Below are 25,725 nucleotides of genomic sequence, written 5' to 3' on the forward strand. Positions count from 1 at the left end.
TCCTTTATCATTTAGCTACAAAATAGAAGGTCAGCAACTGGAAGCAGTTAATACCATAAATTATCTGGGAGTACGCATTAGGAGTGATTTAAAATTGAATGATCATATAATGTTGAGCGTCGGTAAAGCAGATGCCAGACTGAGATTCATTGGAAGAATCCTAAGGAAATGCAATCCGAAAACAAAGGAAGTAGGTTACAGTACGCTTGTTCGCCCACTGCTTGAATACTGCTCAGCGGTGTGGGATCCGTACCAGATAGGGTTGATAGAAGATATAGAGAAGATCCAACGGAGAGCAGCGCGCTTCGTTACAGGATCATTCAGTAATCGCGAAAGCGTTACGGAGATGATAGATAAACTCCAGTGGAAGACTCTGCAGGAGAGACGCTCAGTAGCTCGGTACGGGCTTTTGTCAAAGTTTCGAGAACATACCTTCACCGAAGAGTCAAGCAGTATATTGCTCCCTCCTACGTATATCTCGCGAAGAGACCATGAGGATAAAATCAGAGAGATTAGAGCCCACACAGAGGCATACCGACAATCCTTCTTTCCACGAACAATACGAGACTGGAATAGAAGGGAGAACCGATAGAGGTACTCAAGGTACCCTCCGCCACACACCGTCAGGTGGCTTGCGGAGTATGGATGTAGATGTAGATGTAGATGTGTTCTTCACATTGTTTCTACATTACTATCACATGTTTATACTGTTTTGTGCCAAAATAAACGCAACCTTGAAAAATTCCCGTCTGTCGCTTTAATTTTGGACACCAGTGTGTGTGATGTTCCTCCTGAATTAAACTGGATGTAAATTTTCATTATTTGCGGTGCTTCATCATTGCAGTGCAACACTATATTTCTGACACACGGTGTATTTCTCTTTTTGTTTGACAGTAATATTAAAGTGTACGAGGTGTTCCTAATAGGAGGTTTTCATTATTATTACTGCGTGGCAGGAACGCAGCAGCGCACAAGACGGTGTCCAAGTCTCGCGGCGCGGTGAGCCTGGACCGCAACGGCGCCGGCGCCGGATTGGGCCTCAGAGCCGCGGCGCCGCCCCCGCAGGCGCACCAGCCGCTGCGCAGGGCCAAGAGCCAGGCGCGGCCGCCCCCGCCGCCGCCGCAGGCGCCCAGCCCCCCTCCAGAGCCAGAACCGGAGCCGGAGCCACAGGCCGCAGACACGGCGGAGGCGCAGGACGCCGAGCTGCAGCGCTACCTGGACGACTTCTCGCCGCCGGCGACGCCGCCGCCCTTCGACGACGAGCCGGACGAGGGAGAGCCCGAGGCCGGGGCGGAGCTGGACGCCGCCGTGGACGCCAGCACGTCGTTCGTGTTCCAGAAGCTGCCCAACGTGGGCGGCCCGGCGCGCGCGCCGGTGCAGCTCGCCGAGGAGCGGCCCGACCGCTTCAAGACGTACGCCGCGGGCAAGCCGGGGGCGGCGCCGGGGGCCAGGCCCAAGGGGGCGGCTGCAGCGGCTCCGGCGGCGCGCAGGCCGCAGCCGGCCAAGACCACCGTCCGCAGGTCCGAGGTCGGTATGCACCTCGCACTCTGTCGCTTCGCGCCTCTCACTGTACTGCTCGCTTTCCACTGTTCGTAATACATAGAAAAAAGGATCCTTTATTATATGATTATACACTACTGGCCATTAAAATTGCTACACCAAGAAGAAATGCAGATGATAAACGGGTATTCATTGGACAAATATATTATACTAGAACTGACATGTGATTACATTTTCACGCAATTTGGGTGCATAGATCCTGAGAAATCAGTACCCAGAACAACCACGTCTGACCGTAATAACGGCCTTGATACGCCTGGGCATTGAGTCAAACAGAGCTTGGATGGCGTGTACAGGTACAGCTCCCATGCAGCTTCAACACGATACCACAGTTCATCAAGAGTAGTGACTCGCGTATTGTGACGAGCCAGTTGCTCGGCCAGACTTTTTCAGTTCGTAAGAGATCTGGAGAATGTGCTGGCCAGGGCAGCAGTCGAACATTTTCTGTATCCAGAAAGGCCCGTACAAGTCCTGCAACATGCGGTCGTCCATTATCCTGCTGAAATGTAGGGTTTCGCATGGATCGAATGAAGGGTAGAGCCACGGGTCGTAACACATCTGAAATGTAACGTCCACTGTTCAAAGTGCCGTCAGTGCGAACAGGAGGTGACCGAGACGTGTAACCAATGGCACCCCATACCGTCGCGCCGGGTGATACGCCAGTATGGCGATGACGAATACACGCTTCCAATGTGCGTTCACCGCGATGTCGCCAAACACGGATGCGACCATCATGATGCTGTAAACAGAACCTGGATTCGTCCGAAAAATGACGTTTTGACATTCGTGAGTACACCATTGCAGGTGTTCCAGCGGCCCGACCGCTTCAAGACGTACGCCGCGGGCAAGCCGGGGGCGGCGCCGGGGGCCAGCGTCAAGGGTAACCTCAGCCGTGGTCTCCGAGCTGATAGTCCATGCTGCTGCAAACGTCGTCGAACTGTTCGTGCAGGTGGTTGTTGTCTCCATCTTTTGGCTCAGGGATCGAGACGTGGCTGCACGATCCGTTGCAGCCATGCGGATAAGATACCTGTCATTTCGACTACTAGTGATACGAGGCCATTGGGATCCAGCACGGCGTTCCGTATTACCCTCCTGAACCAACCGATACCTTATTCTGCTAACAGTCATTGGATCTCGACCAACGCGAGCAGCAATGTCGCGATACAATAAACCGCAATCGCGATAGGCTACAATCCGACCTTTATCAAAGTCGGAAACGTGATGGTGCGCATTTCTCCTCCTTACACGAGGCATCACAACAACGTTTCACCAGGCAACGCCGGTCAACTGGTGTTTGTGTATGAGAAATCGCTTGGAAACTTTCCTCATGTCAGCACATTGTAGATGTCGCCACCGGCGCCAACCTTGTTTGAATGCTCTGAAAATCTAATCATTTGCATATCACAGCATCTTCTTCTTGTCGGTTAAATTTCGCGTCTATAGCACGTCATCTTCGTGGTGTAGCATTTTTAATGGCCAGTAGTGTATGATAGCGGAACAAACACTGGTAGCAGTTACTTCTGTAAAATATCTGGAAGTATGCGTACGGAACGATTTGAAGTGGAATGATCATATAAAATTAATTGTAGGTAAGGCGGGTCCCAGGTTGAGATTCATTGGCAGAGTCCTTAGAAAATGAAGTCCATCAACAAAGGAGGTGGCTTACAATACTCTCGTTCGACCTATACTTGAGTATTGCTCATCAATGTAGGATCCGTACTAGGTCGGATTGACACAGGAGATAGAGAAGATCCAAAGAAGAGCGGCGCGTTTCGTCACAGGGTTATTTGGTTAGCGTGATAGCGTTACGGAGATGGTTAGCAAACTCAAGTGGCAGACTCTGCAAGAGAGGTGCTCTGCATCGCGGTGTAGCTTGCTGTCCAGGTTTCGAGAGGGTGCGTTTCTGGATGAGGTATCGAATATATTGCTTCCCCCTACGTATACCTCCCGAGGAGATCACGAATGTAAAATTAGAGAGATTCGAGCGCGCACAGAGCCTTTCCGGCAGTCGTTCTTCCCGCGAACCATACGCGACTGGAACAGGAAAGGAAGGTAATGACAGTGGCACGTAAAGTGCCCTCCGCCACTCACCGTTGGGTGGCTTGCGGAGTATAAATGTAGATGTAGATGTTCGAGCCAAAGAAACTGGTACATCTACCTAATATCGCGTAGGGCCCCTGCGAGCATGCAGAAGAGCCGCATCACGACATGGCATGGACTCGACTAATGTCTGAAGTAGTGCTGGAGGGAACTGACACCATGAGTCGTCCAGGGCTGTCCATAAATCAGTAAGAGTACGAGCGGGTGGAGATCTCTTCTGAACAGCACGTTGCAAGGCATCCCAGATGTGCTCAAAAATGTTTATGTCTGGGAAATTCGGTGGCCAGGAAAGTGTTTACTCAGAAGAATGTTCCTCAAGCCACTCTGTTGCAATTCTGAATATGTAGCTAGTCGCATTGCGCTGCTGGAATTGCCCAAGTTCATTGGAATGCACAACGGACATTAATGGATACAGCTGATAAGACAGGATGCTTACGTACGTGTCACCTGTCAGAGTCGTATCTAGAAGTATCAGAGGTCCCATATCATTCAAACTGCTCACGGCCCACACCATTACAGAGCCTCCACCAGGTTGAACAGTCCCCTGCTGACATGGAGGGTTCATGGGTTCATGAGGTTGTCTCCATACCCATACACGTCCATCCGCACCATACAATTTGAAATGAGACTCGTCCGACCAGACAACATGTATCCAGTCATCAACAGTCCAATGTCGGTGTTGACGGACCCACGCGAGGCGTAAAGCTTTGTGTCATGCAGTCATCAAGTACTTTGCCTCCAAAAGTCCATATCGATGATGTTTCGTTGAATGGTTCGCACGATGACACTTTTTGATGGCCCATCATTCAAATCCGCAGCAATTTACGGAAGGTTTGCACTTCTGTCACGTTGAACGATTCTCTTCAGTCGTCGTTGGTCCCGTTCTTGCAGGATCTTTATCCGGCCGTAGCGATGTTGGGGGTTTGATGTTTTGCCTGATTCTTGATATTCACGGCACACTCGGGAAATGGTCGTATGGGAAAACCCCCACTTCATCGCTACCTCGAAGATGCTTTGTTCAAAATGGTTCAAATGGCTCTGAGCACTATGGGACTTAACATCTCAGGACATCAGTCCCCTAGAACTTAGAACTACTTAAACCTAACTAACCTAAGGACATCACACACATCCATGCCCGAGGCAGGATTCGAACCTGCGACCGTAGCGGTCGCGCGGTTCCACACTGAAGCGTCTAGAACCGCTCGGCCACATCGGCCGGCGAAGATGCTTTGTCCCATCACTAGTGCGCCGACTATAATACATTGACTTAGAGGCTTAAAATGTCTGTACTGCCAAGGGACCATGGACCTTAATACGTGACATAAATCTGAACTTGATACCTATACCAAATCCTGAGAAGAAAGGTTCTTAAACAGCTGGACAGACAGAGACAGACAGATAAACAGATGGGCAACAAAGCGATCCTAGAAGACTTCTGTTTTTCACAGATTGAGGCACGGAACCCTAATTAGTAACAGAACTTTACTTTTTTTCTACGCTATAGTTAAAATTTGGATTATCTCTCTTAGCTGTCTAATATGTTGCAAAAAAATACACTCACAGTAAAGTACTGAACAAAATCCAAAACAATCCATTGACGGCCGGAGCAAACAAAAATTTCGCGTGAAGAGTTGAGTAGTTACCTAAAATTCAACGGAAATGGAATTCCAGGAAAATTTATTGCGATATACACCCAACAACATCAGTGAAAGCTAGTACTATATAACGACGAAATTTGCATGGTAACATCAAAGAATATAGCACAATCATGCTTAAAATTTTTGTTAATTGCGTTGCATCATAAAGGAAATGCCTAGACGTACAGTGAAAAGTCAGTGATATGCTACACTAAAACTTATCTTAATAATAGTCTACAAATATGTACAACGCATAACTGAAACATGCTGTTGATGTGGATATGACCTCTGAAATAGGACCACGGGATAGAAAACATACGGCTTAAGTGTTCTGACAAAATTATCTGCGAGAGATAATGACAGTCATGGTCAAAACCGGTTGGAGAAGATTTTTCTAAAAAAGCAACTTATCATTTGGCGGCGCTCCCCCCTCCCCTCCACCTCCCGCCCCCACCATTTTCCTCGTACATTTTCATCGTCCTCAGTTTGCGCTAGTAATTGTGATATGTACTGCATTTAAGTCCTCAAGCGGCCGGTACTATTAGACTATTGTGGTAACGTCCTGCATAGAAATCTTACAGTTATGGCGTCTCTGGCGCCCCTCTCAGCTTGGTGCCTGAAGCGACGACTTGTGCTGCTTGAGCCTTAAACCAGCCCTACCTATGTTAATAATTCAAGGGAGCAATTCAATGCTAATAATCCCATTATAAAGTACAAAACACTCATTCTCTCTCTCTCTCTCTCTCTCTCTCTCTCTCGTGTCATCCAACGTTATACATGTACCAATAACAGAAAGCCAGACGCCAGTCGCCACCTATGTTCCGGGTCGTTTCTCGGACTGTGTTGAATGTCTATCGGTTTCAGATCTAGAAGAGTTAGTCATACACGGCTATTACAAATGATTGAAGCGATTTCATAAATTCACTGTAGCTCCATTCATTGACATATGGTCACGACACACTACAGATACGTAGAAAAACTCATAAAGTTTTGTTCGGCTGAAGCCGCACTTCAGGTTTCTGCCGCCAGAGCGCTCGAGAGCGCAGTGAGACAAAATGGTGACAGGAGCCGAGAAAGCGTATGTCGTGCACTCACATCAGTCAGTCATAACAGTGCAACGACACTTCAGGCCGAAGTTCAACAAAGATCCACCAACTGCTAACTCCATTCGGCGATGGTATGCTCAGTTTAAAGCTTCTGAATGCCTCTGTAAGGGGAAATCAACGGGTCGGCCTGCAGTGAGCGAAGAAACGGTTGAACGCGTGCGGGCAAGTTTCACGCATAGTGATGTGAAAAATTCAGTGTTTATACCTCATCTACCAAGAAACGTGCCAGAACTGCGAGCTCGCATCAACAATGCTTTTGAACTCATTGATGGGGACATGCTGCGCCGAGTGTGGGAGGAACTTGATTATCGGCTTGATGTCTGCCGAATCACTAAAGGGGCACATATCGAACATTTGTGAATATCTAAAAAAACTTTTTGAGTTTTTGTATGTGTGTGCAAAGCATTGTGAAAATATCTCAAATAATAAAGTTATTGTAGAACTGTGAAATCGCTTCAATCATTTGTAATAACCCTGTAGTTCTTCCTCACTGCTTCAGTTAAGTTCTCGGTAACTGTCATAAACAACAACTACTACTTTGTGGTCTGCTTTAATCGCAGTGGATCTGAAAATTGTTTCTATGACCCAATGCCCTTCCTCGGCACAACGCATTTTATTCTAAGGTGCACGCTGTCAGTCTGTCGATCTGTTCTTTATTTTATGTACCAACCGTTTGTGTGCTGGGGTCAGGAATGACCCGCTAGTCACCTATATGAGTGTGAAAAGTAGCCTACAAACCAAGCCCTAGTTCGCCTGTATATAAGAGTAACGATAGTTCAATCAGAAAGTGGACTCGTTCCAGCGGATTACACTACATGATAAACTGAAAGAAAATTTCAGCAAACATGCAATAAACTGACACTATAGGAGTAACAAAATATAAATGTCTGTGTACCGACACATTCATTGTGTTTTTTATAAAATGAAAAGGCGATAAGCTCATTATGATGGAAAAAACTCGCAGACCTGTGTTATTGGCCCCCATTAACTCTTGCGCATATTGATTCCGTTCTCACTAGTGCTGCATATTCGTGTCGCTTCGATACGCAAACTGCATATTACACACAGAGCCTAAGGAAAGCAAAAATGTTCATTATCGAACACTACTCTACACACATCAAAAAAAGTTTTGCATCGCCTCGGTTAGAGTTCCGGAACTTGTATTGAAAATTGGAATACAGATCAACATAAACATCATTTCCGCCCATTTTATTGCTCATGAAATACCAAATTATATTTGCATGTTGTACCACCATACAGCGAGACCTTCAGAGGTGGTGGTCCAGATTGCTGCACACACCGCTACCTCTAATACCTAGTAGCACGTCCTCTTGCATTATGCGTGTCTATATTCGTCGTGGCATACTATCCACAAGTTCATCAAGGCACTAACGGTCCAGATTGTCCCACTCCTCAACGGCCGTTCGGCGTAGATCCCTCAGAGTGGTTGGTGGGTCACGTCGTCCATAAATAGCCCTTTTCAGTCTATCCCAGGCTTGTTCGATAAAATTCATGTCTGGAGAACATGCTGGCCACTTTAGTCGAGCTTTGTCGTCATCCTGAAGGAAGTAATTCACAAGATGTGCACGATGGAGGCGCGAATTATCGTCCATGAAGACGAATGACTCGCCAATATGTTGCCGATATGGTTGCACTATCGGTCGGAGGATGGCATTCACCTATCATACAGCCGTTACGGCGCCTTCCATGACCACCAGCAGCGTACGTCGGCCCCACATAATGCCACCCCAAAACATCAGGGAACCTCCACCTTGCTGCACTTGCTGGACAGTGTGTCTAAGGCGTTCAGTCTGACCGGGTTGCCTCCAAACACGTCTCCGACGATTGTCTGGTGGAAAACATATGCGACACTTACCAGCGAGGAGAACGTGATGACAGTCCTGAGCGGTCCATTTGGCATGTTGTTGGGCCCATCTGTACCGCGCTGCATGGTGTTATGGTTGCAAAGATGGACCTCGCCACGGACGTCGGGAGAGAAGTTGCGCATCATGCAGCCTATTGCGCACAGTTTGAGTCGTAACGCGACGTCCTGTGGCTGCACGAAAAGCATTATTCAACATGGTAGCGTTGCTGTCAGGGTTCCTCCGAGCCGTAATCCGTAGGTAGCTGTCATCCACTGCAGTAGTAGCCGTTGGGCGGCCTGAGCGAGGCATGTCATCAACAGTTCCTGTCTCTCTGTATCTCCTCCACCTCCGAACAACATCGTTTTGGTTCTCTACGAGACGCCTGGACACTTCCCTTTTTGAGAGCCCTTCCTGGCACAAAGTAACAACGCTGACGCGATCGAACCGCTGTATTGACCATCTAGGTATGGTTGAACTACGGTCAACACGAACCGTGTGCCTCCTTCCTGGTGGAATGACTGGAACTGATGGGCTGTCGGACCCCCTCCGTCTAATAGGCGTTGCTTGTGCATGATTGTTTACATCTTTGGGCAGGTTTAGTTACATCTCTGAACAATCAAAGGGACTGTGTCACAGTCAACGACTATCTTCAGGAGTTCTGGGAACTGGGGTGATGAAAAACTTTTGTCGATGTGTGTATGTTAAGTGACGCCCTTTTAGTTAAAATTTTGATGCTGCTTCATTATAAATTATTTCAAAATTAAGTATCTAGAAAAGATCGATAGACGAGTGCAACGAAAGGTATGTTTATTGTGAAAGCTGTAAGAATTTTACACATAAATTATACAGAAGTTTTTTCAGTCACAACACAATCTTTTTGAAATGTCCGACACTGGCAGTACGGAGATGGAGCAAACGAACAGTGAAATTTTCCTTCACATCCTATAGTGTCTTAACGGACATGGGTCAGATACCATACAAATCGCCAATTCCAGTTTGTCAACCGTGGGGGGAGGGGGGGGGGATGGGTCCGGTAGATGTTTCTTTCTATGTGCCCCATAAAAAGAAGGCACAAGGTGTCACGTCGCGCAAATATGAAGGCCAGTCCATCCCTGCGCCATTTAATTTGCAATAATCCAACGCAGATACTCTGCCCCCGATGTATTTATCTAGAATGCCCAGCACCTGTTTTCTGCGATGTGATCTGGCCCCATCTTGCATGAACAATTCGTTGCCTTGTCGATCCTCCAACGCTAACTGTGTGACGACAAATTGTTCCAAAATTGCAACTTAACATTCACTAGTGATCGTTTCTCGCATGAAAAAAGGACCAATAAGTGCCCACGCTGCATACTACAGCCCAAACAGCAACTCTTCGTTTCACACAAAATGGGCTTTTCGGAACCCCAAAACAGCCAGTTTTGTTTATTCGCGATTCCATTCAGGTGGAAATGTGCTTCATCTGTGAACCAGGTCCATTCAGGTGGAAATGTGCTTCATCTGTGAACCAGATGAATCCAACATCAAATCTTGTCGGCAAAGTCAGAACTCTGTCGCACAGTTCGTACAGGTGTGGCCTGGTGGTTTTACATTTTGAATGGAAACGTGTAGGCTCTCATTAGCATTTTCTGCGTTCTAGAACGCTTCAAATCAGTCTCTGCTGCAATTCTTCGGACGGATTTCCTTGGATTTTGCTGAATAATTCCAGAAACCGTGGCGACACTTAGAGGAGTAACTACCGTTTGCCTGGAGCCAACACTCCCCGCTAGATCGTACGCGACGCTACCTTTCCGCTGATATTTGGCAAAGAGCTTGCGAATGGTTTTCGCATCGATTCCTTTTAGAACGTTAAATCGTGTTTGAAAACTGCTCCTTGTTGCCGTGGGATTGTGTTCTGACCTGTGGTATTCCAGACAAGAAAAACATGTTCAATGGAATACATAATTTCAACCTCTTTCTTTTTTAGTACTCTAACCTCCCTTCACGTTTCAACGGTAGAACTGATCGCTCCAAGACGAACCGAGCCGCGTTGTGAAGGGCGCTAGAACTAGTTTGTCAAAGGACCGGAACAATAACGTCTAAGGCTGGGGTTTCGAAGTGAGCAAGTTACGGCACCGGGGAGTGTTTGTCTTTGAAATGAGGGGATCGTAAGAAGTCGAAATGAGCGAGCATTAGAAGTCGAATTGTCGGACCAGTATCATCCTGGGAAAATTTGAATGAGGTATCGGAGGGGGGGAGTGGATTTGACCTAATGAGCGAATGAGAAGAGAGGGCGGAGAATGAGTTTTATCATAAAATTTTTGGACTTGGTGTTGAATAATGTTACGTATTTTTGGAATTTGAAGGCATACATGAATGACTGAGTTTGATGGAGAAGGGGAGCGTTAATTGCTGTTCAGAGAAATTTGTTCCGGATGATTTGTATTTTCTTGAAGTTAGTGTTTGCTGCCAGGGACCAGATTTCGGAGGCGTAAGTGATTTTGGGGAGTAGTAAAACTACGTATATACAAATTTTAGTCCTGTTGGTGAGAGAATGACTTTTGATATGCGGATACGTCTGGTGAAGCAGGAGGGTGGCATTCTTGCAAATGTGATCGATGTACTGATAGCCCTGAGCTGCGGCGCACTATTTAGAGGCAATACGTATTGCGATTACAGCGCTATCTGTTAACATCTTTTCGAACTATTTCGAAACTTCTGTATAAATTTTTTTTACAGCTTTCGCAATAGACATACGTTTAGTTGCACTCGTCTCTCGATCTTAGTTTTCGAGGTATTTAATTTTGAAGTAAGACACTCTTTCACCGGGTACTCTGTACTTAACGTAGTAGTAGGTGTCGACTAAGCAGAAAGCGATAAAACTGTCATTTGTTCTTATTTTATTTCATGGCGACACTTTGTGCGGATTGCGATAGTTGTTTATTCATATTTACCTTCACGAACAATTATCCTGTGGGAAAGGCTAGTTTTGTTGGGTTTACAGATGGATCCTAAAATTAAACTGACTTAATATTTCAACGATCCAGCAGACAGCTAAGTTCAGGTGAGGTTGTTGAGCCGATCAATTTGGCAAAGATGGCGGCCAATTGAACCGCTGAAATAATATCAGTTAGCTTCGAGTTCCAACAGAACATCCGGCAAAGTTATCAAGCTGGGAAAGCAGTTACAGTTTTTTCTGTATAGTAAGTTAAGAGCGACGTCTTGGATTACACACCAGTAAAGAATATGGCACAGTAGGCAATAGAATATATTTAATGTGGGCTAACAATGTTGGGCGCATTACAGCGCTTTCAAACGAAGATAAATCAATAAGAGCGCATGCGGAATCTTTGCCTCTGCAGATTACGGCTTAGCCTTAATTCTGGCTTAAGTGTCTTCAAACGTGTGAAACTGTCCAAGCAAGAGCTAAAAGTTAGTCAGAAACTGATACAGAGTAATAATTTAACACAGATAAACTACTCATCTTTTTGATGATATCTTTCCCTTACCTTATTCAAAACATTTACCTGTAACAGTTTTTTTGAAGTAGTCACTTTTAATTATATTTTTTAACAGAACGAACCATCACCGTAGGATGAATGTACTCTAAACTAATTGCAATGTTTTTATTTCTGATAGCTTCGTATTTAGTGGTAGCCTATGGAATCTTGAAATTTCATTTGTTAGTGAAAGTTAACCAGCTGACCCATCGCCACCTCAGCAGTCCAAATAAAATTAGTTTTTTGTCCATTCTCAGTTACATTCGTGCTGTCAGATACAGACGTATGATATTTTTCTGATTTTTTGAGTAGATGCAATCAGTATCCAAACCTTTGCCAGAAATAAAACACAAATGAATTGTATTACATCATAAAAGTGTTAATTTATATCAATAAAAGGAAATCAACGATGTTGGGTGAAAGATCCGCAGAAATGTAAATTTCTTTCATTTTATTCGTGTTATATTAATGCTCTTTGATCAAAATCTCAACACCAGAGGCAGTAGTCTATTTTTGTTTAAAATTTTGAGTCACTAAAATTAGGTTGTTACTGATTTTCAAGATTGTGGAAGATTATGAATAAACCTCAAGCAAAATTACATATTGAGTCAAAGGTAATGCAGACAGAGATCTCAGATGCAGCATTCTGCAATATGACTGAAATGGCAAAGGAAGGAAGGATCGTGCAGCTGTAGCAATAACATTTGCGTGCAAAGGCAAGCCCGAATGCTTACAGTGATGTAGTTATTGTAAACTGTGATAGTCGGGTGAGTAAAAAACTTTCTGTTGTCAACACATGATGATTGCTCTGCTGCATAAACTGTCTTTATCGTATGTTGTTTTGTTATGTCGGTAACAATTTCGCAAACATAGAGGCAATATCCGTCCTTGAATTTCAGAAATGATGTTTGATTCTAATTATAAGTACGTCACAGATGATACGCATTTTCACAAAGGGTACTGCGCACAAAACTGGCATCAATAAAGGGCTGCAGACTGGGTGCATGTGGCAATGTGCACTTTTGCAGACACACATTGGGATTTTGAAAGACTATAATACATTTAACCACCTCGCGAACGTCTTCTGCAGAAACACTTCGAAGAATATAGCTTTAGTTTTCATCATCGTGAGTACTCCCCAGACTTATGAAACATCAGTCCCATTGAACATCGGACCTTCACGTACGTAACGGCATTGGAGATCATACTGACCACAGTGTGATCAGCAGTACCACAAAACTGTTACGTACATCTCGTTATAACAGTGGCACGTCTGATAGTTCCTTGTATATATATGAAACTGAAAATGTTTATTTGATAATTTCTTCGATTTTGTAGGAAATATCATTTCCTTCCACGTGATCGACAAAGAGCACTTGTTGCCACAGTCTCCACTATCTAGACGATGACCAGTATGCACATTTTTCGTCAGCCCCCCGTTAACCTGCAGCTCTGATTTTTGCGTTGTTATTGTGTGACTGCACCCAAACACTGTAATGTGACTATTAGACAGGGAGTTAAATGCCTCTTCTCGACTTCAGATAACTGCTAACTGACTTCAGTCAACGACCTTGAATGTTTGGATTGTGAAGTCTCAAGATAATCTTCAGGAACAAGAGAGCCCACAATCACATGAACAGAAGTACATTAATTTTCGAAAAACCATCTCACAGTTTATTGTAATTTCAGTTAAAGCTGGCTGACTCCATTCCTTAGGCTAAAACTCTCAACTAGCTGTTACTTGTACAAAAGCCACCTACTTCCGGAGGCTCGGCTACCGCCAAAAGTGGCGGCCGAGCTCGCACATGTGAAATTGTACGTCAGTCTTCCAGCCAGACGCCACTAAGAATTTATATCAGTAGTCTTTTGTATTCATGCGCCCAAAACTGCTGTGAATTCTTTTCTTGAGGGCAATTATTTTCCTGCGTAAGGCTGCTTTTATTTTGAAATAATTACATTATTTCAGGATTAACTTTTAGCTAATTTCGTTTCCTTTGATCTTTTTCAAGCTACCTCCGTGACTTGCATCACAGGACGAATTTAGCTAATAGCTAAATCGTGAAATAAAGTGATTACTTCAAAACAGAAACAGATTACGCAGGAAAATGAGTTCTCTCGCGGAATTACACAAATTGCGACAAAATGTCTCGCAACGCGCGATGATAGAACGTTTTGTGGACGTTCCCTGAAAGAGGCGGCTGTGCACAGGTGAAGGCGAGTCCGCCGGCAGCCGCGTCCAACGCTTCGACGGGCTCGAAGCGTTCCTCGACGTCGCGGGCCAGCGGCGGCAGCGTCACCAGCCCCCAGCACCAGACCACCCCCACCGCCACCCGCACCGCCTCCAACGCCTCCACCGCCAGCAAGACTACGCCCGCAGCCAAGGTGAGCTTCCACCGCCACGGCAGGTTCGAGAATATCTTCTACAATGGCGGCATTGCATTTGGTGCCCCCCGCCCCCCTCGCTTCCCTCGGACATTAGTTCCCTTTCCTCCGACTCTTGCCCTCTTGCCAAGAATCTTAAAATCAAATCTAGTGATCGTGAAAATGAGTTTTTTCTTTTAATATAAGTACTGTATAAACATTCCTTTGGCAGGCCATCAAAATTGGCTCAAATTTCACCCAAGTGCTTCCTTATCACATGCGACGTTGGGGAACGGGGTGCATGCATGATGAGGCACTGTCAAGTTCTGCTGCTGGTATAAGACGACACTCATCGAAGGCGATGACATGTATACATGTCGGAAGATTTTAAAGTCTGACATGTGCTGGAGCAAAAACTATCGCTATTGCTTGATTACACCGAAAGTGTGGAATAAATAATTTCTACAGGCAATTGTGAATACAATGGCCTTAAAAATAACTTTGCTGTTGTGTTAGCGAGTCCTTTCGGTCTCAATTTCGGGCTATCTCCCTCTTCCTTCTTAATGCTGCTGTATGTGCTGCCTTACGGCACATCGTCAAGGATCTGATATATCATTCTTCCTCGTCTCGTCTTCCCTTTCGCAAACCCCTCTAACACGTTTTATCAGCCCCTCCATCTTTCTTAATTTGTTCTATCCAGTTTCATTTCCTTCTTAATATTTCACTCTTTGTCTCTGCTCTCCTAATTTTTCACGCCATCCATTCGACTTATATTCTCACCGAAACTACTCGCTCATACACGTTAGGAGACTTACGCCACTGTTGAGTAAAAAAATGGTTCAAATGGCTCTGAGCACTATGGGACTTAACATCTGAGGTCATCAGTCCCCTAGAACTTAGAACGACTTAAACCTAAATAACCTAAGCACATCACACACATCCATGCCCAAAGCAGGATTCGAACCTGCGACCGTAGCAGTCGCGCGGTTCCAGACTGAAGTGCCTAGAACCGCTCGGCCACCGCGGCCGGCATTGTTGAGTAGGTCGCTAGAATAACTGGTTACTTGCTATACAAAAATTCTTATTTATTGATGCGTTTCAGTCACAGCCCATTGTGAGAGCATCATAAAGGTCTTAGTTCAGATCATATTTATGTGTATCAGCCTTCAATATCAGAAATCAAGTTGAGAAAAGCGTCAATAAATAAGCCTTCAATATCAGAAATCAAGTAGAGAAACGCGTCAATAAATAAGAATTTTTGAAAAGCAAGTGACTAGTTATTCCAGTGACCTATTCAACAGCGGTAAGTCTCCTCAAGTTCATGTCATGGTCGCAGGCCCGTGCGCGACTGCATATCTTACTTTAAGGACTCCAGTTTTGCCCTAGTGTCTTTTGAGACAACTACCAGAATGTCGTCAGCATCGCTGCGACAGTGTCTACATGGGGAGTAGTCAACCTTTTTAATCTTCTGCTCGTTTTAGTATCTCCGTTAGCAGTAAAATTTTCTAACCGGTCAATCCTTTCCAAAAAGGTGAAATCCGCATTGCACCCTCTCAGATTTAATGGTAAGATGGCCCAGTGGATAGCCTGTCAGAAACTGAACGTAGATCAAACATGGAAACGAGGAGGTGGTGTACTGAACTGTGAATAAAGAAGCAAATAAAAACAATGAACCGTCAAGCTCAAGATGTACAACATCGAACGAAAATGAGTACGCCTGGCCTCGTGGTTATATGATTACGCTATTGGACTGCAAAGTGGGAGTTCCGCGCACAAATCTCCTTCGTGACTCATGTCACAACACAGGATAGTACAAAGCGATGCCGACGGACTTCGAGCGTCTGTGCGCGCCTGCCGATAGGTCACCACGCATAATTTTTTGCACTAACGGACTGAGTACTGACCTCCTAGCGATAGGCCTGATGCCACTCAGGATATTAGATGGACTGGAACGCATCCTCGCCTGTAACGACGACACTGCTTGCCGTCCATCAATGTACAAGCTCAGACATGTCTTGTACGGGTTCCCAGTAGCTGTGCGGCGTCATTGGGCAACGTTTCTGAACATGGGTTCCTGTCTTCAATTTGTTCAAGACGTCCTCTACAAGAACTCGAAGATTGTCTGTATCATTTTCGTTACACTCTGTACAAAATATGTTGGACGAAAGACCTTGCCCTACTTGAGTCGTCCACTTGTAGCCCTTTACCTGTCCCATCACAACTCTCACTTGCCAACCAGGCTGCGTCTTTGCATAAAGTGTTGGTCCCGATCACTTAATACCACTCCAGCCTTCTAGCAATAATTCCACGCTGGTGTACTCACAGTAACACTGCGTGTGACTTGCTCAACTGTGTACAAATGCTACCAAATGGTTACTTGTTCTACCTCCATCAGAACACGGAAACTCGAAACGTGTTGTTCTGTTCTGTGATCAATAGGGCCAGTTTAAGGCCGCGTGGGGCCCATAGCCGTTATGTTAGCAATATTTACTGAGGTTTTAAATATATTGTAATTGCACATAAGATTTTAAATATATTATACTTTCTTGTAATATGTGAAGATAATGTCCCAATTTTTTAAAAATCTAACCAGTGTGTCCTTGCTAGCCGTAATGGATAGGAAGGGTGATGCAGATCAGTGGTATTCAGCCTGGTCACTACCGCCCACTAATGCGCGTTCCAGCTTTCATGGTGTGTTTTTAAAACATTTCCACTGAGTTTTCATAAAATTTGACGTAAAGTATGTGGTAACTAATTATTATTATAAGCTTTAATTTGCTGCAACTCTGCTTCATAAACTTCGAAAGGTAAAGTTACTTCCCTACTTTACTAAATCACCTTTACTTGCAAGGGAAATTCCCCCATCGCCCCCCACACCGCCCGCAAATTTAATGGTAAGTGGATAGTACGAAAAAAACTGAACATAGATCAAGCATGAAAACTGGAAGAAGGTGTAATGAATTATTATATTTTTTTAATTTCTACAAATTATCCTGGCAATAGTAGTCTTTACAGTTGTCATACTATATATTCGTTATAGAATGAGTCAAGTCGTAAGAGTGTATTATCGTCGCAAGTAAATGTGATGAATAGTGAGAGCAGGCGAGATGCGAACAACAAATAAACGGGCGTGAACTATATTACAACAAAGGAATTCAAGAGTCAAAACTTCCAAAACGGAACGTCAAGTGTCATAACATGGGGTACTTGTGTAGTACAAATAGGAGGTACGTACGCATGGAGGTCCCTTCGTTACACGTCGCTGTTGCAAACGGACGTTACACCACGACACAAAATTGAACATAGCGAACAGATAAGTCAATAACCGGACGGACAGTTAATAACTTTGTGAATATATATATGCCTCACGAAGGAGATCGGAACCTGGATCTCCCACTTTGCAGTCCACGTCGCCATGGCTACTCATTTTCGTTTGATGTTGCACATCTTGAGCTTGACGGTTCGTTGTTTCTGTTTGCTTCTTTTTTCACAGTTCAGTACACCGCCTCCTTGTTTCCATACTTGATCTATGTTCAGTTTCTGACGGGATATCCACCGGGCCATCTTACCATTAAATCTGATGGGGTGCAACGGGGATTTCCCCTTATTAGAAAGGATTGAGCGGTTAGAAAATTTTACTGCTAACGGAGAAGCTAAAACGAGCTGCAGGTAAAAAAAGGTTGACTACTTCTCATGTAGATAGTGTCGTAGCGATGCGGACGACGTTCTAGTAGTTGGGCAAAACCGGAGGCAAAATCAAGAGTTCTATCACGGTTGCAGCTATGGTGCGTTAACGAAGAACTCAAAACAGCTGCCCACAAGAAAGCTTTTTTGCTGCTACTCTCAAATTAGGAGCAAATTATATCCACAGAAGTCGTGTGTAGATCTTTAGGATCGAACCTAGACGGAAAAACGAAATTTCTCAGCTCATCTCAGTAAAGTCATCGAGAAAGACTGCAAAATCGTGCACGAGCTGACCCGGCTTGGGGCTGTGGCTTAGTAATATCTTTCTCAACAATGAAACTGTATCATATTGCCATCTTTGTGGCATTGTTGGGTGTGGGCCCAGCAGCTGCGCTACGTTATCATCGTTTGAAACCAAACCTAAGACGTATGCAGGAAAGCATGCAACCAAGACTTACGGGAGCCCTTGGTATAACACCAACAGTAGCACTTTTAGTAATTTTGCGAACATATTTTGCAAAAAATAATCATCAGCTACAGAGCTACGTGCTACTGGTTGCGGAAAGTGGACCTTGACAAGTAAGGCAGATCACTAGGGAATCCAACTACTTAGGACCTGCAGAACCAATACATGGCAGAGGAACTGGGACAATGGCACTGATGTCATATGTATCAATTGTTCGGACATTCGAGAAAGGAAGAAACTGCATTATATGAGCCCAAGTAGAGGCATTATCCATCTCATAATTTGACGTGGACCATACCCCGGCTGGCTGCATAGAATAGGCAAACGTCAATCAGATGCGAATGTAGAAATCTGTTCACCTGATATTGTACTACATAGTTTTCTAAACAGTGATAGCGGGGGCAACATCGTTGTAGATGGACTTGTATCAAGAAACCCTGATTCCTGGGCAACTAGAAATATTCTAAACAAAAATCCGACAGGGAACTTCCAAGGTTCAGGGCATAAAGAATGCATACAGCTAAAGCGTCAAGCACCTCAAAAGTTACTGTAGTCACATTTTCAGATAACAGTAAGAACAACTATTATTGCCTAATATATTAAGAACATACGTTGAGCAGGCTTTTATATCTTATATTAGGTTTTTTAGTTCGTATAGATGTTGGTTGTTTTTACTGTAGAGAGACTTAAAAGACGCAATAAGTCCTATTTACTTCATAAATTTCGTTCATGCTGTACACCATATAACTAAATAACTGGTAACCAACATGCGAGGCGGTGTCTCGAGTCCTACTGAGTCCCACAAAAGCATAGGACTTCATGTGGAAATTGAAATTGTTATCACGCACAGAGCGTGCTGTGGCTAGAGTTTTACTGAGACCCGAACGGATCTGATGTATAATACAGTTAGAGTTAGAATTCTATTGAGAAATGATAAAGATGTGTGTATACCGCATGTCCCTCCTAAGCGTCGTCAGGCGCATGTTCTCTTATATTTCGGCAGATATTTGTAACTTTGTTTTTGCAGTGAGTGGTTGGAATCAGTCCAAACAAATCCTGCTCATCAAATCTTTCACGCGACACCCAGTGTCAACGTAAAGCATCGTTTTGTTTCCCATTACAAAAAGATTTTTTTAAAACGAAATTTTAAGTATCCATTCGATTGAGCAGACTCAGTTTAGTTTAGTGCAATATTCGTTTTATCGATGTGTATGAACAGCGACAGTAAAATACCAACAATAACCAGTAGTCCAGCAGCCACTGAGCAGCGCTGCTGCATGGCGGTGATGTCGCTAACAGAGTACTGGTTATTCTTCGTGTTTCACTGTCCCCGTTAATACATAACATAAAACGAATATAACACTAGACTAATCTGGGACCGCTTTATTGACACTTAAAATTCCGGTTTTTTAAATATCTTTTTGCAAAGGGAAACAAACAAGACGCTTTCCGTTGACACTGTGCGTCGCACGAAAGAGGTGATGAGCAGTATTTGTTTGGACTGATTCCAACCACTCACTGCAAAAACAAAGTTGTAAATATCTGCCGAAATATGAGAGAAAATGCGCCTAACGCTTCTTAGGAGGTACACGCGGTATACTTGTACTTTATATTTGCGTATAATTGCTGGAATTTCTTATCTTTTCTTCCAGTCATTATACCTTTTTCATCTATTATTATTATTATTAGTAGTAGTAGTAGTAGTAGCTGAAATATCATAAATTTCTAAACATAGTGCCGGCCGGAGTGGCCGTGCGGTTCTAGGCGCTGCAGTCTGGAACCAAGCGACCGCTACGGCGCAGGTTCGAATCCTGCCTCGGTCATGGATGTGTGTGATGTCCTTAGGTTAGTTAGGTTTAATTAGTTCTAAGTTCTAGGCGACTGATGACCTAAGAAGTTAAGTCGTATATTGCTCAGAGTCATTTGAACCATCTAAACATAGTATCACAAATACTTATGTAATATCATTATAACGTGTTTAAGAAACCTGTTGCAGATAACCAGGGAACATGTCACGTGAACTGATAGTGTGTATGAATGAATGGATAGCCTAACGACATTTTATTTTACTAAATTCAGCAGTAACAGATTTTATGCACAATCAATTTTGAACCGTTCTCTGAGCAATATGATCAACACAGAAGACACTAAAAGTACACGTCACAGTTGACTCTTATTACTTTCTTACATATAACAAAACTCGCCGTTTACCAGTAATAAGTCTCACCAACAAAGTCACCGTAGAGACACTCGGTCTGATATCAGAATTTATGAAAAGGACATGAAACAGGACCACAAAAACAGTACAGCGTGAGCTATATTATCATCTGTAATTCAAACGAAAATCTGACAGACTTCGACAGTATGTTGGCTGTGAGACTGTTTCACTGAGTGGCAGTATGGTGCGAGGACATATCAAGAAACATTTTGAGACTAAGTCCATTAACAGTGTAACGCAAAAAATCTGTAATGGCAATATTTTGACACAAGTTCGTAATAATGCACAGCAGACTATGGTGGAAAAGAATATGTAAATAAAACTCTAGAGTCAGTTTGTAATATGTGAAATGTGGTTTGATAAAATAAAATTGTTCGGAATGCATTCTTTAAACGCTCGAAAATATGCAATTTCATGTGAGTGGCTATTGTTTCCAGTGCTTCAAAGATCACTGCACAATTGTGCGCACATATTGTATACAAATTAAAACTGCTTAGGTTTAATGTTCCCCCAGAAAAAATAGGCAGTACCATGCAAGGCTCCTGGCAACACGAGACCCGTAGCAAGCATGTGCTATGGATGAACTGCCTCTGGTAAACATTGGTATAAGTGTTTTGAATGCGACTAAGCTGCAGCGACTTCATGCAGCCTTCCTGGTCGTTGTTCTTGGACTGGGTCTGCAAGACGTCTCAGTTTTTGAGAATAAATGTCAGCAATGATGGCTACATCTCGGGGAAGCACCATACCGTCGCTGTGCCACCAGATACATAATATATTTTTTTGTAGATGCGCACAGGTATTTGTATGGGGGGTTGCTGGTTTGCTTGGGCTCAGCCATTCTTTTCTTTTCCTCAAGTTAGCATAAAGACTCCATTTCTCGTCATCAGTAACGATATGATATAGGAATGGTCAGTGTTTTCCACGAGCCAATTGATGACGAGCAGTCTAAGATGCGCATTTGGCCACTCGGAGATTTTTGTGACTTTGGCTTGGAGCTTGCGGTACCCATATACTTGATTTTTTAATCTTGCCCACTGCATGCAAATGTCGCACGATGGTGGAATGATCACAGTTCATCACATTTGCCAGCTCTTGCGTTCAATGGCGTTGATCATTGTGGATTAATACATTTAAAGGATCTTCATCAATCCCAGTAGATCTTCCTGAACGTGGAGAGTCCTTAAAACGAGAAAACCTTCTGCTGTCGTGCTCTGTCGAATGGCATTATTGCTACACACTGCACAAATGTTTCCGGTTGTCTCCGCTGCTGTCACCCCTCTACTGAACTCAAACAGAAGAATATGTCGGAAATGTTCCGATTTCTCCATTTGGCACTCCCATCACTCAACTCACTATCTCTAAGAGACAATATGCAAATTCAAATAGCAACTATGAAGTACAAAAAAAGACAATTGATAAATAAGCCCATAGCAACATGCAGTACAAAATCGCTGCGAACTTATGCGCCAACCTAATACTAACGAAGTGACTACCGTGCAAACGCACGTTTATAGATGTCAGTTTCCAGAAAATTCCGACTTTGCTCGAACAATAAAGCCTGCGCGAATGACTAGTGGCCTGTTCGTCGTGCCGGCAGAAGGCTCCGACGCCGACGCCGTCGGCCGCCTCGTCGTCGTCGGGCAGCGGCCGCCAGCGCGGCGGCGGGTCCCTCCGCGCAGTGGCGTCGGCGCCGCCGCGGGACGACCTGGTCGCGTGCTCTAACTGCGGCCGCCACTTCGCCACGGACCGCGTCGCCAAGCACGAGGAGATCTGCCGGCGCACCACCACCAAGAAGCGCAAGGTGTTCGACCCGGTCAAGCAGCGCGTCAAGGGCACCGAGGCAGAGACTTTCGTCAGGAAGATGCTGCTCAAGGGCCCGCCAACAAAGAAGGTAACTAATGTTTTTCTGAATCAGACTTCTAAGTGGGTGGATTTCCCTAATTCTCAGATGCCGAATTCAGAGAGGCTACGAGATTTTCTCTACCACGTCGCATTTCTGAGATACAAAACAATAATAAACTCTTACTGATTTTATTTTCAATATGTAGTGAATATCAATAAAACCGAAACATCCTAACATCGTGTCTGACCTCATTTTCCGCGAAACGGTGCTGCAACTCGACGGGGCCCAGACTCGACGAGTCGTCAGAAGTGCCTGCAGAAATGTCGAGCCGTGCCGCCTCTGCTGCCATTCGTAACTGCGAAAGTGTTGCATGTCTGAGATTTTGAGCACGAACTGACCTCTCAATTATGTCTCCGCAAATGTTCGACGGGATTCGTGTCGGGTGATTTGGTTGTTCAATCGAACTGTCTGGAATGTTCTTCAAACCGATCACAGATAATTGTGGCCCGGTGACATAACATTGTAGTTTGGGAATGTGTACACCACGAATCCCTGTAAATAGTCTCCAGGTAGCCGAAGGTAAACCCTTTCCAGCCAACAATTGACTAGAGGACTTGGTCCATTTCATGTAAAAAACATTAAGGAGCCACCACTAGTTTGCTCAGTACCCTCTTGACAACTTGAGTCTACGGTTTTTGGGAGGTCTGCACCACTCTCAAACCCTACCATTAGCTCTTACCAACTGAAATCTGGACTCATCTGACTGGGCCACAGTTTTCCAGTCATCTAGAGCCCAATCGATATGTCAAGAGTCTAGGAGAGGCACTGCAGGCAATGTCGTGCTCTTGGCAAAGCACTTGCATCGGCCGTCTGCTGCCGTAACCTGTTAATGACAAATTTCATTGCACTATGCTAGCAGAACATTTGTCATATGCCCTACACTCTAAGAAAACGCCGGTGCTCTCGGTCATTAAGTGAAGGACATCAGCCAGTGCATAGTCTGTGGTGAGAGGTAATGCCTGAAATTTGTTGTTCACAGCACACTCACCAGTGGATCTCAAAATATTGAATTCCCTAACAATTTCCAAACTAGAATGTCCTATGTGTCTAGCTCCAACTACCATTCCTTAATTTTCATCATGCGGCCATAGTCACGTTGAAAACCTCACCTCAGTACAAGTGACAGCTCCACTAATGCACTGCCCATTTATACCTTGAGCATGCAGTACTACTGCCTGTCCTGTGGAAGTGCCCATAACTATCTCATGAGTTTTCTCACCTCACTGTAACATTAATCAAACATTTGCTCCAAATATCAAAATAATCATATTACTTTTTCATCAAAACAATAATCATAAAAGAAATGATAACACATTACAAAATTGATTCATTTTGATTAAAAAATCTCGGTTAAATTGTTGCAACACATTAACTGAGAACTTTTTATCCGAGTACTACATTGAAAAATATTTCAAATCCATTTTCATGTCACTTTATTTGCTGAAATGGTATGAGGATGCTTTTCTTTCGTAAGGTATCTCATCAATCTCTCTAAACAAGAAATTCTAATGTTCCACAGTAAGAATGTTTGCTTGAAGCTTTAACTCAGTTCATTGCTAACAGCTACAAAGGTTTGCAGGAAAAAAATCTGTGTGCAAATGTAGAAAGTTTATTTTACAGAAATTCTACACCCCATTTACATTATGGTGACAGAAGTCCTGCAACAGCTATATGCATATATATATAGTTGGTGGTAGCACCATGTACACAAAGAGTAAGAGGGTAGTGCAGTGGTGGAGCTGTTATTTGTCTTCAGGTGATACATGTGAAAAGGTTACCGAAGTGATTATGACTGCACAACTGGAATTGAGACTTCGAATACGGAATGGTAGTTGGAGGCAGGTGTATGAGACATTCCATTTCTGAAATCATTATGGAGTTCGTATTCAGAGATCCACGGTGTCAAGAGGCTGCATTTAAGGCATTACTTCTCACCACATACTATGCAGTAGGCAACAGTCTTCACTAAACAACTGAGAGCAGCGGCATTTGCATAGAGTTGTCAGTGCCAACAGACAAACAACACTGCATGAAGTAACCACAGAAATAACTGTGTGGCTTAAGACTAATGTATCCATTAGGCCAGTGTGGAGAAATTTGGTGTTAATAGGCTATGGCAGCAGACAACCATTGCGGGTGCCTTTGCTAACAGCATGACATCGCCTGCAGCACCTCTCCTGGGCTCATGACCTTATAGGTCGGACACTTGACGACTGGTAAACCGTGTCCTGATCAGATGAATCCTTATGGCTGAAGTGTGGTGCAGACCCCCATGAAGACAAGGACCCAAGTTGTCAACAAGGCACTGTGCAAGCTGGTGGTGGTTCCATAATGGTGTGGGCTTGTTTACATGGAATGGGCTTGGGCTTGGCCTTCTGGTCCAACTGAACCAACCTTTGACTGGAAATGACTATGTTCAGCTACCTGGAGACAATTTGCAGTCACTCAAGGACTTCATGTTCCCAAACAACGATGGAATTTTTATGAGTGACAGTACACCATGTCACCAGGCTGAAATTGTTCATGACTGGTTTGAAGAACAGCCTGGGCAATTAAAGTGAATAACTTGGCCACCCAGATCACCTGCCAAGAATCCCATTGAACTTTTATGAGACATAATAGAGGGTTCATTTCATGCACAAAATCCTGCACCGGCAATACTTTAGTGATTATGGATGGCTGTGAAGGCAGTGAGGGCTTCCAATGACTTGTTGAGTCCATGCCACATCAGCTGCACTACCAACAGATCGGTCTCTGTAGAAACATAGTCTTGTCCAGAAAGCAATGAACAGAGGCTCTGAAATAAGTTCAAACATATAACTCAACATCCATGAGTTTAGCATTGAAGGTCTCACCTCTCAAAAGTTTTTCTGATTTGTGGTCTAGTAAGCACATCTTCTTTCAACATGTCCTAGCTGATTTTGGGAAAAGCTTCTTTGAAAATGTTATATTAATGATTTTTAGATTAGAACTCTCAGCTGAATAAAGGCAATTTGTTTGTGTGTTTATTTTGCTAGACACATTTCATCTCAATTTGTTAAGGCATTATCAGTGATTGTGTGAGAGATATTATTCTATATGTGCTCTTGCTGTACTAGTGATACAACTGTTTTTCTACCTTTAGCATTAAACACATTTTTCAGCATAGGACACAAACTTCACCAAGTTAATGGAACAAGGATTGCCTTTATTCAGTTGGGTACAGTTGGTCCTAACCTAACAATCATTACTATTTGTTAACAACAACTCAGGTTTTACAAAACAACATTAAACATGTTCCTTGAAATATTTGAAAACTTCAGTCTTTTATCAACAGCCTTTGCAGAACTTTGTCGGGTCTTACTTA

At 44.0% G+C, this 25,725-nt stretch overlaps 1 protein-coding gene across 1 annotated transcript in view; it reads left to right on the forward strand.

Annotated features, from left to right (window-relative positions):
- LOC126187612 (serine/arginine repetitive matrix protein 1-like) overlaps positions 1-25,725 on the forward strand; it is a 459,987-nt gene that overhangs the window by 429,425 nt on the left and 4,837 nt on the right. Inside the window, exons 4-6 of the mRNA XM_049928804.1 lie at positions 957-1,527; positions 13,956-14,129; positions 22,074-22,367. Coding sequence (XP_049784761.1) covers positions 957-1,527; positions 13,956-14,129; positions 22,074-22,367 — 1,039 coding nt within the window. The remainder of the gene's footprint in view (positions 1-956; positions 1,528-13,955; positions 14,130-22,073; positions 22,368-25,725) is intronic.

The sequence above is a fragment of the Schistocerca cancellata genome, chromosome 5, assembly GCF_023864275.1.
Source record: "Schistocerca cancellata isolate TAMUIC-IGC-003103 chromosome 5, iqSchCanc2.1, whole genome shotgun sequence".
NCBI classification, from domain to species: Eukaryota; Metazoa; Arthropoda; class Insecta; order Orthoptera; family Acrididae; genus Schistocerca; species Schistocerca cancellata.